General features: G+C 55.8%; 1 protein-coding gene across 1 annotated transcript in view; it reads left to right on the top strand.

The window, feature by feature from the left end:
* Positions 1–15345, top strand: part of DHX29 (DExH-box helicase 29) — a 36293-nt gene that overhangs the window by 4080 nt on the left and 16868 nt on the right. The window contains exons 2-12 of the mRNA XM_037038544.1: positions 382–455; positions 1831–1944; positions 2786–2915; positions 3521–3666; positions 5120–5248; positions 6781–6907; positions 7564–7722; positions 9287–9452; positions 9735–9858; positions 11081–11698; positions 12864–13007. Coding sequence (XP_036894439.1) covers positions 382–455; positions 1831–1944; positions 2786–2915; positions 3521–3666; positions 5120–5248; positions 6781–6907; positions 7564–7722; positions 9287–9452; positions 9735–9858; positions 11081–11698; positions 12864–13007 — 1931 coding nt within the window. The remainder of the gene's footprint in view (positions 1–381; positions 456–1830; positions 1945–2785; positions 2916–3520; positions 3667–5119; positions 5249–6780; positions 6908–7563; positions 7723–9286; positions 9453–9734; positions 9859–11080; positions 11699–12863; positions 13008–15345) is intronic.

Below are 15345 nucleotides of genomic sequence, written 5' to 3'. Positions count from 1 at the left end.
TCCCTTCCCTGTTGCCTGGGGAAGAGTGCTCCTATTCCCAGTCACCCCTCCTCCTGGCCAGGCGTCTGGCTGCTGTCCCTGGGGCCTCCATTCTCCTGAGGTCCAGGCAGAAGAGCACCCAATTTTTGAAATGAGAAGGCGAAGGCAGGTTTCCTTTGAGAGCAGTGCGGGCATTGCCACGCAATGGGAGCAGGGCTGCCCTTGCGGGTGCTCACTGGTCTGTGTTTGGGAGAGCACACAGGGAGCCCTGGGACTTGTAGGTGGAGTAGGGGAAAGGGCTGGAATCGAATAGTGTTTAGCAACCGTTACAGGGAGATTAAAGTAGTGTAAGGGGTGGTCCTCATTGAATTGCCCTGACTCTTCCTTCTCTGTTATGTACAGGTCCGAAAATTTATAGTTTTAACTCTGCAAATGATTCTGGTGGCCCTGCAAATCTGGATAAATCTATTTTGAAAGTAAGTACCAAGCTTTTGAATCATTTCAAGAAATGTTCCCTTTAAAAAAAGAGAAGAGCCCTGGCTGGTATGGCTCAGTGATTGAGTGTGGGCCTGCAAACCCAAGGGTCGCTGGTTCGATTCCCAGTCAGGACATGTGCCAGGTTGCAAGCCAGGTCCCCAGTAGGGAGTGCTTGAAAGGCAACCACACATTGATGTTTCTCTCCCTTTCTTTCTCCCTCCCTACTCCTCTATCTAAAAATTAGTAAATAAATTAATCCTTTAAAAAAAGATGTATTCTTAAAGTATAAGGGAAAGATGGGGCATTTAGAGTTTTTGTGAAGAGTGTGCTGACTGTGCACCTGCACTAAGTAAATAGATCACACGGGTGTGTTGAGAGCTGGCACGAAATCAGCAAGGCTGGGTGTGGCCAGGCTGGGGAGCGTGGCACTCCGTTCGGCTCTGCCCCGGTGCCCCTTGTCGGCTTCCTCCCCACGTAGATTGTCGGTTCCCATTCCATTGTTCGCGGGCCCACAGGGCTTCATGAGGGCAAGCCCCTGCCCGGGGTGCTCTGCCTAGAGTGCCCTGCCTCCCCGCCTCCGTCTGCCAGGTCTGCAACCTTAATGAGTCCTGTGTAAGTCACCAGGCTGGTCTTCCGGGTGGGTCCATGCGCTCTCGTGTGACCTGTAGAATAATTGCCCTGCTGGGTTACAGTTTGTGGTTGTGCGTGTGTTTCCTACACTGTGTGGGTCCCCGGAGTCTGGTTTTGTGCTTACCTGTAGGAGGCGCTCAAGTAGAGTTGTAATGAAGGGGAGTTTTTCACACAGATGCTAGTGCACCCCTGGGTTACAAATGGGGAGGCAACAGAGGATTAACCAGCTGATAGAAGAAGCAGGAATCCAGCTGCAAAAGCCCGAGGAGTGTGTGACCTCGTCAGTGTGTGCACAGATTGGCCTGCCGCTGGCTGTGCCCCTTGTTAGTGTGGCCTCCGTCCTCTCAGGCTACGATCGGCTGGCTTACTTTCAGGCAGAGTCCTGGGCTCCACCGAGGGGTCTGACTCGGGTGGTCAATGGTCAGGACACTGTGGAAGGGCAGCCCAGGGAGGCCCGAGGGCTCTGTCTTGGAAAACGGGGCTTCGGGAGGCTTTCCAAGAGGGGCTTTTCCTTGCCATACGTTGTTGCTTTTTCCATGTCCCACTTTCCTTAAATATATGGTAGCAGTGTCCTCTAACAAATATAGTCCAAAATATGGTAACTGCTATGTCCGGTTTTAGCTGGAAGTCCGGCCCTGGTTGGCAGGAATAGAGAAAACTGATGGACTTCAAATTACTTAATTTTGCTAAATGTAATTTCATAGCTTCTCTTTTTTTTTTTTTTTTTTTTTTTGCCATCAATAGGTGGTGATCGATAACAGCCTGGAGCAAAGGGTCATCGGAGTGATCAATGAGCACAAGAAGCAAAATAGTGACAAGGGAGTGATTTCTGGAAGACTTACTGCCAAAAAGTTACAGGTATTTGGCACATTTTCTGAAGCTCCTTGTTTTCCGTGGGGCCTTTTTAAGGCAGCAGCTCACGTGAGACACGATCACTTTATCAGCCGGTCATCTCCGCCTGCGAGAGCAAGGCGAGGGCCAGGCCACGAGTTCGAGTGGCAGCACGCGGACTACTAAAACCGCGCTCCGGAATGACGTTGTTCTGCTCTGTGGCCCAGAGGTCCCAGCAGACGTGCTGCCCCATCTTTCCAGGGAAGGGTGTGAGGCTGGGAAGGATTGCACGAGGCACAGCCTGAGGTTATCAGTTAGTCAGGAGCAGGGGGAGCGGAGTCTGGGTTTAAACCCAGTCCCGTCCAGCTCTCAAAGATCATGCTTCTGACAGCGTGTTAACACGCCCTCCTCTGCGTGCAAACGTGCTCGCTGAAGCACTGCTTGTGGCAAACGATGGAAGCATCCTGAGTGCTCACACCACTGGGAAAGCGTGTCATTAGATCCTGCACGTGACTGTGGAAGGTGGTGAAGAGTTTCGGATGACTTGGGAAGGTGCTTATGTTATGACGTTAAGTGAAATTTGTTTTTACAAAATCAGAGAGTCACAACTGAGAGGAAACATTCACTGCAAGAAGTGTGTTTAGATGATGAGAATATGAGCAACTTCTCCTGGCCCCTCTTGAATTCATTGGTCGTTCTCAAAGTCTCGGTGCACTGAGCCCTTTTAATTCTGATATGGAAATAGGAGCAAAGGACAGCATTCCAGAGTGGTCGCTGGAGTCAGAGACTCCGGGTTAAAGGGAACGGGGGTCAAGCGAGTACTGGGAGAGGAGGGCACTGCAGAGTAACCCGTCCGCTCCCCCCGCAGGACCTGTACATGGCTCTGCAGGCGCTCTCCTTCAGGACCACGGACATCGAGGACGCCATGAGCAACACGCTCCTGCAGGGGGGGGACCTGCACTCCGCCCTGGACTGGCTCTGCCTGAACCTCCCCGACGGTGAGTGGCGGGCAGGCGGCCTTACCACTCTTTCCATTTCCAAAGCAGCTTTGGAACCAATTGCAGAATGTGTGATATTTGCACTAAGCTTTTGACTTGCACTTAAAGGTTTTCACCGTCACAGTGATTTTTTGCTAGAATGTTCTCACTCTTCCTGTTCTTTTCGGTGTAGTGTCCTTAGAGGTGTAGTCTGTGCAGGAAGATTGTTTCTCGTGTGCTGCTGTCGGCTGTGCGATTCACAGTGCACGTAACGCTGCAGACTCTCAGGGTCTGCCTGCCTGTGGCTTGCACAGCTCACTCAGGGCACTGCCACTCGCTGGAAGGAGCGCCTCAGGCGTGGGAGTGGTTAGGTTCTTCTTATGGACACTTAGGGGTTGGCAGCCTTGAGGGTGAAGTGCATGGCCAAGTAGGCGGGCTGGCCGTCCTCTGCTGAGGGCCCCTGCGGCTGGTGTGACGGTGACCCGAGCTCGTGGTAGGGCTTCTCTCGAGCACTGAGGGGTGCAGGAGCACCAGGTGCCCTCTGCCCAGGCAGGGTCTGTGTGTGTGCACAGTGAGACCGTGTGTCTTAGGGTCGCGTGTTTACTTGCCTCTCAACTTCTCTTAAGACTCACTGCCTGAGGGCTTCAGGCAGGAGTTCGAAGAGCAGCAGCCTAGAAGCCGGCCGAAGTTCCAGCCTCCTCCAGGACCAGCCCCCGTGTCGCCCCCAGTGCACCCCAAAACCGGCACTCAGGGAGAGGACCCTAAGAGTCAGGTAACTCAGGAATTCAATGTGTGAAGCTGAACAAAACCAGAATGAAGCCCACATGGCGATGCCTAACGGGATGCACATCGGGTCACCGCATCACGGCTTCTCGCCGCACGCGGCCCGCTGGTCTGCTGGGCTCCCCCGTCCCGGTCTCCTGCAGTGCCCGTTGCTGCCTGACAGTCCACTTCACGACGCTGTGGCGGGGACCAGTGATGCGTCCTTTCTCGGGACTCCGCAGGCCGGCCCGGGCTTGGGTGGCCCTTCCTCTGTTCCACCAGGCGTCCCCTGGGGCTGGACCGTGCAAACAGTGGTGCCCTACTCACAGGAGGAGGGCCTCCGTGGGCGGGGCCAGCCCGGACCAGCTGGGGTCTCTCACAAGTGGTGCTTTGGACTGTATGGGCTTCTGAGAGCAGGTGTCTCAGACGAGCCCCCTTGGTGTGCAAACAGGCAGGCCCCTGCTGGTGTCGCTCTTGCTGACACCCGTTTGTCCAAGTGACTCACGGAGCTACTTCTGACGTCAGCACGAAGGGCATTGCAGGGAGTCGCGTGAGCACCGGGAGGTGTAGCTCATCAGGGCGTCACACTCGAATGTTCTGCCTCCTGCAGAACAACTCGGCGCCTGGATGAGGCGGAACCCGTGCTGGGGGAAATGAGCTGGTCATGAAGAGACAGACACGGAGGGTCTAGAGGGGCCAGACGCACAGCAGCAGGGCGGGGCCGGCGGTCTCCAGGGCTGGGAGCAGGGGCGTGGGCAGCTCGATGGCTGTAGGGTCTTAGTCACACAAGGTGATCGAGTCCCAGAGATGCGCAGCCCACCGCTGCGCCCCTCCTGCTGGCACAGCGCCACAAACTTGAAAATGGGCTAAGAGGAGGGGTCCCAGGCTGAGAGGTCTGACCACACCCCGCCCCCGCCTGGCCCCAGCCCCAGCATGTACAGGAGAGCACGAGGTCACTGCGGGGTGAGGGGTGTGTTCAGTGCTTGGCGGTGGCAGTGGTGTTGTGGGCCTGCGCATGTGTCCGAGCCCACCACGGCGATGAGCTCACTCACACGTCACATGTGCGTTACAGTCAGTGCGCAGCATGCAGGGTTTTCAGAAATATATTAAATATGTCAGTTATGCCTCAATAACGCTTAAAAGCAAACAGAAACAAAATACAAGTGTCAGCCTCGTAAAACCACTGTTTTTGAGGAGTAACACTTGTTTTTTGGTTCTTAACAGTCCTTTCATTTTTTCTCCCCTTATGTAAACATATTCTTAGGATTCTGCAAGTTTAGCGTTTTCTTAATGCAGTGCTGAGCTCTGCTCATCGGTCCCTCCTGGTCACTGAAGGATGTACTTTCCAGGCTCCATGTCCATTGCTCTCGGGTGTGAAGAGTCGTACAAGCACTGTCACTTGGTTGCAGTGTTGACACCCTTTTGTAACTTTGGTTTCTCAGATACTTGTTTTTTGTTTCTAGCCAGGAAAGGAAGAAAAAAATATGGAAGTGAATATGAAAGAATGGATTTTGCGGTATGCCGAACAACAAAATGAAGAAGACAAGAGTGAGAATTCTGAAAGTTTGGAAGAGGAGGAGAAGTTCGACCCCGTGAGTGGAAGTTTGTGTTGGGCTTCTAGCCGGCAAGCCTCCTAGACCCCCACTGTGGCCACCTGGCACTTGTGCGAAGTTAAACGCACCCTTCCCTTGTGGCCCACTGGTTTCCTTCCCGGGGACTTAGATTTAGTCAAGGAAAGTGAAAGCGCGTCCACCGAAAAGACATGCACACACATAAACGTGCACAGCAACTGTGTTCACAATGGCCCGGCTGCGGGTGACTCACAAACACCGTGCGGGGGCGGGAGGGCGGGGCGGGTAGAGGCGCGCCTGCCAAAGGCCTTCACTGGTGATGCCAGCAAAGTGGTCGGCGCACACCGCACAGCGAAGGCTGGTCAGGGGCGGGTGAGCAGGTTCACTGTAGGCTTCGTGCGGGAGCTGTGGGGACGCGGAAATGCTGTCTGCCTCCGTCATGGAGGTGCTTGTGCAACGCACACATTTGCAGCCTCAGTCGCCCGCACACTGTACAACGGGTGCGCTTCACTGCAGGCAGAGCACGCCTTCGTAAGGTCTGCGTAGAAGGAGCGGGAGGTGGGGTGGCCGGACAGCACGCATTGTGATGAGCCCACTGTGGAGGACGAGAGCAGAAGGCAGTGTTTGTGGTCTCGCGTGTACCCGAGGACACTCGGAACACCCGCAGGAGCCCTTCCTGGTGGTTAGGTGGGGCGGGGGGGGGGGGGGGGGGGAGGCTTCGTTTCCTCGGCCTCCTGAACCAGGCTGGTCAGAGCCGTGTGCCAGTGTGTGTGCCATGTGCCAGTGCGTGTGCCGTGTGCCAGTGTGTGCCGGTGCATGTGCCGTGTGCCAACTCTCCCACCCGTCTCGCTGCGTCGCTGTTCGCCTCCACACAAACCGGCCCAGGTCTCTCGGGGCTCTGTCCTCGTCTGCCCAGCAGGGGCTCCCGGTGGCCCGTGCACCCCCATCTGCCCACCCCATGCCAGGTGTGTGTCCTCTGCCATCCCTCATGCTCTCGCCAGGAAAACACCAGGCGTTTGAGTGTAAACTTCAGCTCAGGCCAGTGCGCTCAGCAGAGTGAGGTCCTTTAGTTTACAACGCCCGCTGCCCCGGGGCCTGTTTTGAGGTCCAGTCTCCTGTGAGGCCGGGGGAGGGCAGCGGGAGAGGAGCAGTGCTGTGTCGGAGCGTGTGCGGTCCTCCAGCAATGTGCGTGTCTGAAACGTGTGCCGTAAAAACGCACTTTTACAGCAGTGAGCTCTCACACTTTGGGCTCCGTCGTTGGCTTTGTCAGAGTGAAGACAGCAGGACGTCGCTGCGTGTGGGTGGCCCCCGTCCTTAGCCGACCAGCTCTCCCTGTAGACAGACCACACTCGACGTCCAGCTCCCCTCCTCAGTCAGGGACGCAGCGAGCTTCCACCCCTGCCATCTGCACGCGCGTGTCTTTCTGAAAACTCCAACGAGTAGTAGATCGGCCGGCTCGGAGGGTCAGGTTGGGGGTCCCCAGCTTTGCTGGCACATCGACAGGATGATACAGTGACCTCACTCTTCTTGTTTTCTTCTCTTATTTGGACCAGAATGAAAGGTACCTGCACCTCGCTGCAAAGCTTCGGGCTGCAAAGGAGCAAGCGGCTACCTTTAAACTGGAGAAAAACAAGCAAGGACAACGGGAGGCCCAGGAGAAAATCAGGAAATTCCAGAGAGGTAAGCACTTCTCAGTTCTCTGGTGTGTCAGTGTCCGGTCCTCACCGGCAACGCTCAGGGGGAGGTTGTCCCCTCTGAAGGTCTGCTGTCCCCCGACCCTGCGCCTGCACCAGGCCCCGTGGTGACTGGCTTATGTCCCTCGGGCCACACGGACGGTCCCATGTCTCCACTCTGCCGTCGCAGCGCAGACGCAGGCAGAGGCTCTGGGTAGGCACATGGCTGTGTTCTCCTAAGACTTCACACGTGGGCACTGAAATGTGACTTTCATAGAACTTTCACGTCACCAGCCATTTCTGCTTATCTTTTCACCCAGTTAAAAACGTAAAATCCTCCTTAGCTCAGAGGCCAAGCAGAAGCAGGCCGCAAGGCTACACAGGGCCCGCAGCCATGGTCTGGGAGTGTCTGCTGCGTGTGGTAAGACACCAGCTCCGCGGGGGAAGAGGAAAGCACCGCTCCGCTGGGGCGCATGGCTGCCCCCGCTAGACAGTTTCCTGTAAAAAGTTTTGTGTGCGAGGTGAACACAAGTGCAAATTTCTAACAGGAGGCATGGAACGATTGGTTACAATGAGAAAGATGTTTTTTAAAACCATCTTCGCAGAGTAGAAAGGCATGAAAGCAGCCGCGGAAAAACTGAGCGTTGTGCTTTTTCTTCGTAGAAATGGAGACTTTGGAAGACCACCCAGTGTTCAACCCAGCCGTGAAGGTCTCACAGCGGCAGGGAGACAGGAAAAAGCCTCCAGTGGCCGCAGAGGGGGAGAGCGCTTTGAACTTTAATTTGTTCGAGAAGTCTGCAGCTGCTACTGAAGGAGAGAAAGGTACAGTGAAGGGACTGTGTTCTGGATGTAATTTGTAACCAGTAAAATGTCAAGGAATGTAGAATTAAATTATGTTACTTTGCATGCTAGCCAATAAGGTAAGATGAGAGCAAGGTTTGCCTCCACAAAGTGTCTTGGGAAAAGAGTAACAACAGTAACTTACCTGTGCCCGTGTAGCATTCTGTCGCTACAAATGTCCTGCTTCAGCCTTGTCCCTCTCCGCTCCATCCTCCAAACCCCTGCCAGAATCATCTCCACAGCAGATCGCAGTGTGAGCTCCTCTCGAAGAAAACCTACAACCACTACCATGTGCACCCCACTTATTGTGCCACTGAAGACCCTTTACAGCCTGCCCCGGTCTGCTTCCACATCACGCTCCGTGGTCCACGGCCACATCCTTCTTTAGGGCACATGGTTGCCTGTGTCCGAAACACAGGCTCCGCCGCGTGGCTCATGCTGGCAGCCCCTGCTTGGCCAGCCGCGCCCTCCCTTCACCGCTCAGGCGAGCAGCACCGCCCTCTCGGCCTTTCCTGACCCCACCGTGTGCAGGCGTGTGGTTCTCTGTGTTACGTAAGTCATCGGTGGAGCCAGTACGGTGTGTTTCAGTCTGCAGTGTGGCCCAGTCCCTCTAAACTGGCAGGTCTCTTAGGCACGTGCTCTCTCTGCGTTGCCTTACTGAGTCCTTACTGAGTCCTTACTGAGTCCGTGTTGCCCGCAACATCGGGTGCTGCCTGCGCAGTTGTTACGAGACGACCTAGGTGTGTAGTCTAGGAGGGAAGGTGAGCTTTCAACAGATACAGATAGGTCATTACAACGTGGGACGTGTGCTAGCGAAGAGAGAGAGTCCTCTGCTAGTCCCAGAGGTGACAAGGGGCCTGATTTGGACAGAGGAGTGCCACGTGCTGCTGCCTTGCCCTGAGAGCTGAGGGACGATGGGTGTTCGCCTGGCCATGGGTCAGCAGGCGTGACACAGGAAGTCTCCGGTGCAGCACGTGCCTTCCAGGGCGGGGCTACTGGCCAGCCCTGAGGGTCGAGCGTCGGAAGAGCCGACTGAGGGCGCAGTGAGCTGCTGTAGGCAGACTGAGGCGGGTGGGGAGTAGCGAGCGGTTTTGACCTGTTATACGGGGCATGCAGCCATTGAAGGCGGTGGCGGTGGCTGTTACGCAGAGCGATGACATCTGCTTTGTGTGTCCCTGCGTGGTGGCGTACCAGACATCGGAGGCAGAGCACCCAGAATGGCCATCCATGGATAGTTCCAGCAATTTCCCTGGGGGTGGGGGCGCCGCAGGCGGCCTGTGTGATGGGTCGGGTTTTTGCTGGCTCTCTGCATCAGGAGCACTTCCATGTCACCTTCCCGTGCCACCTTCCTGCCTGACCCCCCTGCCCCTGCTTACCCCTCGGTGTCTTCCCAGAAGCGAGGGGACGCAGACGAGTGCGTGCCACCAGGGGCAGAGGGGGGCTGCAGTAGGGAGTACATGCCACACCGGGTCAGTGGGCACCCTGGCCTGCTTTGCCCACCCTGCTGCACGGCCGTGGTCGACAACCACTGTGTCTGTCGTTTCAGAGAAAAGGAAGGAGACGCGGGACGTTCGGAATCTTGATTACACCGCTCGGAGCTGGACCGGAAAGTCCCCCAAACAGTTTCTCATCGACTGGGTCAGGAAGAACCTTCCCAAGAGCCCAAACCCCTCCTTTGAGAAAGTTCCAGTAGGTCGGTACTGGAAATGCAGGTGTGTTTTGGGGGGGAGTTTGTTGTTTTGGGGGGGCGTTGGTTAACTGAACTTTTAGAAAAATCGAAGATGAAAGCCTTGTTTGTTTGTGGGGAGCTAGGTCGACATTGGGGAAGCTCTCTTGTTCCCCATCTCCGGTTGACAGCACTTACAAATCAAGTCCATGGTCCTCCAGGGAAACACTTCATCTAAATGACTAATGTAAACTTAGGTCCGTGTTAAGGGGACTCTGGCCAGCTCCGCTTCCTCGACATCCTTTACGGTTTCTCGGTGTCCCCCCAGGGTGAGGGTGGCGAGGTCCGAGGAGGACGTGCTGGAGGCGTGCCCCACCATCCTGACGGAGGACAGCATGCAGGCCCAGCACCTGGGGGCCACGCTGGCGCTCTACCGGCTGGTGAAAGGCCAGGTGAGACTTCCCACTCCGCGTGCTTTGGAAACTGCCCGTGGGGCGTGGCTCTGCGTGTTCTGTGTGACACTGCGTGTGTGTGCGCACGTGCGCATGGAGGTGGCATGTGCTGAACCATGGCCTCTGCGCCAGCTCGCTCCCTACCGGCTGCCTCTCCCCGCGGTCCCGGGTCTGTGTGCTTCTGACTTCCTCTCAGCCCCGGACCCGGCCTGGCTGGGTCTTTCTCTCCATGGACCAGAGACTCTGAGACGGCGGCTGCCTCAGACTTTGGGGCCGTGCTACTTACAGACTAGGGTCACTGGGCTGGGGAGGGGTCGAGTGAAGGAGCGGTTTTCAATGGTTTCCTGTAGTGCTACATTGTCTCCCAGCGTTCAAAAGCTGTGGGCCCTGGTTCTGGTTTCAGTTGAAGTTACAGTAGCTCTGAGTTTCCTGTTTAAGGGAAGGTGGAAGGGAAGTACTGCCGAGGGAAGGCAGCACCTTTGAGAGAGTACAGTGCTCTTGGGGGGCACTGCCCACGTCCTGTTTTCACAAGCAGTGCGCGCGTCTTTCCTCGGGGGAGGTTGGAGCCACTGACCGTCTCAGACACCGATAAGTGGACCGCCACACGACGCCTCCCTGCGGCTTTGTCAGTGCACAGGCTCAGTGTCTGTCTCCCCCGTTCTGCAAACGGAGGCGTCACGGGCCCAGCTTAACCGGCAGCAGTGAGCACCGGTGCCCCAGAGGGTCTGGGCTCCGCTCCAGCAGGGACCCAGCGCCGCCGCCCGTGTGGCACGGCTGTCCACAGCTCTGTGCCCCGGAGCCCTCGCAGCGGCCAGCGTCTGGGGGGCTTTGCCGCGGCAGTGTGCTGCGGGGCATCTGCACTGCTCAGGCAGCACCCAGCCCGCACTGCGTTTGCGGGAAGCACTCTGCGTGCACTGGCCTGCGGTTCCCCTTGGGGGCGCCCGGCGGGGCACTCAGCACCCCGCTTCCCAGACAGAGAAACCAGGACGGGTCAAGTCATTTGCCCAAGGCCACCCCGCCGGCAGGTTTGGGAGCTGCAGTTTGATAGGCTACTGATCAGTTTTTGTCACGTGCGTGTACATCTCCCCTTAGGAGGAGTAGCTGACCAGTTTAAAAGACAAATTACTCTTGAGAGGAAGGTGGCCGTCCTTCTGAGTTCTCACCTGAGCTTTGGTGTCCACACTCGGTGAGAATAACACGCTGCTGTTTTTGTCCTGTGTAGTCAGTTCATCAGTTACTTCCACCAACGTACCGAGATGTCTGGCTGGAGTGGAGCGATGCAGACAAGAAAAAGGAAGAATTAAATAAAATGGAAACCAACAAACCACGTGACCTGTTTATCGCCAAACTCCTGAATAAAGTGAAGCAGCAGCAGCAGCAGCAGCAGCGGCAGCAGCAGTGTTCCGAAAGTAGGAGGGCGAGCTCTGAGGACCCCGAGGAGTCCTGGGAGAACTTGGTCTCCGATGAGGGCTTTTCCGCGCCGCCCGTGGAGCCGGAGACGGCGGGAGACCAGGAGCCCGTCCGAGCGCTCTTCAGAAAGCTGCGGAGCACACCCAAGTACCAGAGGCTGCTCCAGGAGCGGCGGCGGCTGCCTGTGTTCCAGCACAGGGAGGCCATCGTCCAGGCTCTGCAGAGGCACCGGGTGGTGGTGGTGGCCGGCGACACGGGCAGCGGGAAGAGCACTCAGGTCCCGCACTTCCTCCTGGAGGACTTGCTGCTGGCGGAGTCGGGGACACGCAGGTGCCGCATCGTCTGCACCCAGCCCCGCAGAATCTCAGCAGTGAGCTTAGCCACCAGAGTGTGTGACGAGCTGGGCTGTGACAGCGGACCTGGAGGGAGGGTAAGGGTCCCCGCCATTCCCGGGGGAGGGCGGCTTTCCTCCTCGCTGCTCTTGGGGTCCAGACAGAACCCACACCAGATGGGAGTCTGACTGGCACTTGCCACGTGCCGTGTGACAAGCACGCGGGGATGCCACTGTCCTTCACATGGATGAGGTCGTTAGTCTGTCGCGGAAACTCTTCTGTGAGGGAGAATGTGTTCAGGTCGACAGGTGAGCAGTCAGACGAAATGAGCACTCAGAGACTGTGGGCAAATGCAAATATGACTCGAATATCATGAAGTTTTTGCGAATCTGTTCTATGGAATGTCGCCCTGAACGATTTTCATTCATTCTTTTCCATGAGCAGAAGGGAACATCAGTGCACAAGGAAATTCTAGACCATTTTGCAACAAATAGAAAAAGCGTGTGAGCACCCGCCATCATGCGTTTAGCCATGTCAGTTGACACAAAGCTGCCAAACGCAGGGGCCACAGAGACGGGTTCGACCCTGGTACAAATGCTGATCCTGTGGGACTCAGCTGCGCTTGGGACCGCGCTTTCCGAGAGCGGCATCTAGTGGTTCTGTCTCTGTCTTTAAGGTGGGGCCCCTCCGTTAACAATTGTTTTGTGTAGCAAATCGTTTGGCTTCCTCTCAGGGCACGTGGGAGGAAAAAGACACTTTGTCTCATGAGGAGCTCACATGAAGGCAGTGACAGCCAGGCACACAGATGACACAGGAGTGTCTAAGGAAGTCAGAGGGAAAACGTGGGAGCTGAAGTCAGGGCTCCCTTGGTCCCCTACGCGGTGCTGGCCACTGCCCTTCCCGGAGGCGGCGTTGGTGACCGGGGTGGGAGCGCAGACCAAGTGCAGGAACCGCCCGGGCAGCCCGAAATCCCAGCCACATTCTGCTGTCACATCACAGTGCTTGGAGCAGAACGGCTTACTGTCTTCTCGTCTCCGCACTTTGAAAAGAACCGAGGAGTTTCTTGTTTAAAATGAGCAGAACCAGCGTCACAGTCGTCTGTGACTGAGGCTGTGGGGGCAGCATTGTGAGCGCCAGCTGCAGGGGTCCATCTGCCCCAGCGCTCTGCCGGAGGCAGGGCCAGCCCCGTGCTGCCCCCGCCCCCGTCTGGCTCGTGGCCCCCTGGCCCGTGTGAGAGCGTCACCTCGCCCTGTTGCCCCCCAGGACTCCCTGTGTGGGTACCAGATCCGGATGGAGTCTCGGGCCAGCGAGTCCACCCGGCTGCTCTACTGCACCACAGGGGTTTTGCTGAGGAAGCTTCAGGAAGACGGCCTGCTGAGCAGCGTGTCTCATGTCATTGTGGACGAGGTGAGTGGTCTGCAGCGATGCTTGCGTGGATGCTGAACGCTCCACTTAATTCTCTCTAGTGAGCGTGTCCGGGGTGGGGGCTAGTTTAGTAAACACTAAACACCCTCTGCTGGGTGCTGGGCACCGCTCCGAAGGCTTCTCGTATAGCGACCGTGGGCTCCTCAGCAGCCCCGTGCAAACAGCACTGCCTCTGTGTCACCGCTCAGGGACCGGGGCAGAGGTCAGACGGCTGGGCCGGTTCACGCAGCCAGCCAGCTCCACACCGGTTGCAGGCCCATGCCCCGGCTGCGTCTGCACACCAGCCGCACACCAGCCACACACTCGCCACCTCTCCGCTACATTCAGACGTCAGAGGGCTTCCCCCGATTCCTGCAAACCCAGGGACTCCTTCAACGGGGTGTCATTCTGTCCCTGGAGACACCCCACTTGCATCGGATTTCAGTGCACACTTGACTTGAATTGTGCCAAAAGTTTCGCTCGAGAGTTAATTCCGATGGCATATTGGCCTGTTATATGTGAACTGATTTGCCTTGCACATAATTTTTCAAGAAGAAATAATGTATCTAGCATTCTGTTCCAAAAATTTTTTTTACATTTTCTCTGATGTAAAACTTTTGTGAATGTACGTTAATTCACTAAGTTCAAAGGCAGTAGTAAAAGTTCAATTATTCATTGGTTTTTAATTAATACACTAATATTGGTTATTGGGCTATTTTCCTCCTTTTGGTTAGAAAATACTAGAAGTGTAGAAAAATACAAAAGTGAAAATAAAAATTATAATCTTATCTAAAAAAAATCAGTGTTGACAATTTGTATATATGTGTATACATTTAGTTTATATACATTCTATAGTTTTATGTCACTGGTCTACGAAGCATGACTTTTTAGTGGCTTTATGGTGTGTAATTTGGACGCCCATATTATTTAACCATTTTCCTGTTGTCAGACAAGTGAAAGTTAAGATGTCTTTTAACAACCTAATCGTTTGGTAGTAGGTGAGTGGTAGGGGGTCGTCTCTACTTAGGGGTCTGTTCTCCCACAGAGGGAGAGCCTCCTGTCCTCACCGAGGGTCGGAAGGGAGAGGGTGTGGGCTGCGGGGCAGGCCCATGGTGGCCGCCCGGTGGCGGGCAGGGCTGCGGTCATGGCCGCTCTGCACAGCCGAGACCGAGGCTTTCTCAGTACCAAGGACCAGCATAAGCGAAGTGCTGATCTGTCTGTAGTGAGACACTTTTACTGTTGGGCAGGTTGAAGTCATTTGTATTGGCTACTCATTAAATTTTCTTGACACCCCAAGTACCGGAAACTTGCTCGGTAGATGTGCGCCAGAGTGGACCCTGCTTTAAGGGCCAGACCAAGTGCAGGAGGCTGTCTCTGATGGTGCGATGTCAGCAGTCTGTGGACACAGCTGACTGGGGGGTCACACCGCCACTCTCCTGAGTGACGCAGTGGGAGTAAGAGCAGAGCGCGAGGTCCTCACTGTGTCACACCTGAGGGTGTGTGCAGGCCGGCGCCGAGCTCGCTGCGGAGGCTCCCGTGCAAGGGAGGACGCAGAGTGCTGGGGGCAGCACTCCGGCGCACGGTGAGCTTAGTTCGCGGTCCGGGCGGAGCGAGGCCGCTGTTCCCGCCGGGTGATGCTGTGTGTGCTCCCAGCTGCCTCGCCACCCCCAGTGGTACTGAGGGGTACAGCGCAGGTTTTCATTGGCTCTGCTTTGCATTCCAGCCTCCTCTCTCTCTCAAATCAGTGTGAGTATTGAGTTCCATCTATTCAATGATATTCCCCAGATTCATTTTATCTGTTAGGAAGTCTGTTTCTTGATCTTCAGACACAGATATCCTGGTGAAACCACCCAAGATTCTTGCTTTTTCTTTCTCTCACGTCCCCATCAGGGGTGTCCAACCTGCAGCCCAACACAGAATTGTAAATTACTTAAAACATGAGATTTGTGTGTGTGTGACTACTCATCACAGTGCGTTTAATGTGTGGCCCAAGACAATTCTTCTTCCCGTATTGACCAGAGACGCCAAAAGGTTGGGCAGCCCAAACTCCTAGACTTGCTGGTCCTCCTTTCCTCGGATTCTCTCGCTTCTCTCTGCACTCACTGGGATTGCCCTCCTGTAGGTCACCGTTCTCTCTTTAATTACTGCGAGAGCCTCTGATTAAACGTCCTGCTTTCTGCTGTGCGCTCCTCCACGACATCCTCCACACTGGAGCCAGAGTATCTTTGGAAACGAAGCTCGGACCATCACTCCCCTGCTCCCGATGCACTCGTCACGCCCCGACTCGGGGTGCGGTCGCCCCTCCCCTGCACTCCGGGCCTTATCAGGGCAGGTTCCTGAG

Source organism: Sturnira hondurensis, unplaced genomic scaffold (assembly GCF_014824575.4).
Source record: "Sturnira hondurensis isolate 20B ecotype Veracruz unplaced genomic scaffold, ASM1482457v3 Scaffold0024400, whole genome shotgun sequence".
Classification (NCBI taxonomy): domain Eukaryota; kingdom Metazoa; phylum Chordata; class Mammalia; order Chiroptera; family Phyllostomidae; genus Sturnira; species Sturnira hondurensis.
The sequence above is the reverse complement of the archived record's forward strand: the minus strand, read 5'-3'. Positions and strand labels throughout refer to the sequence as shown.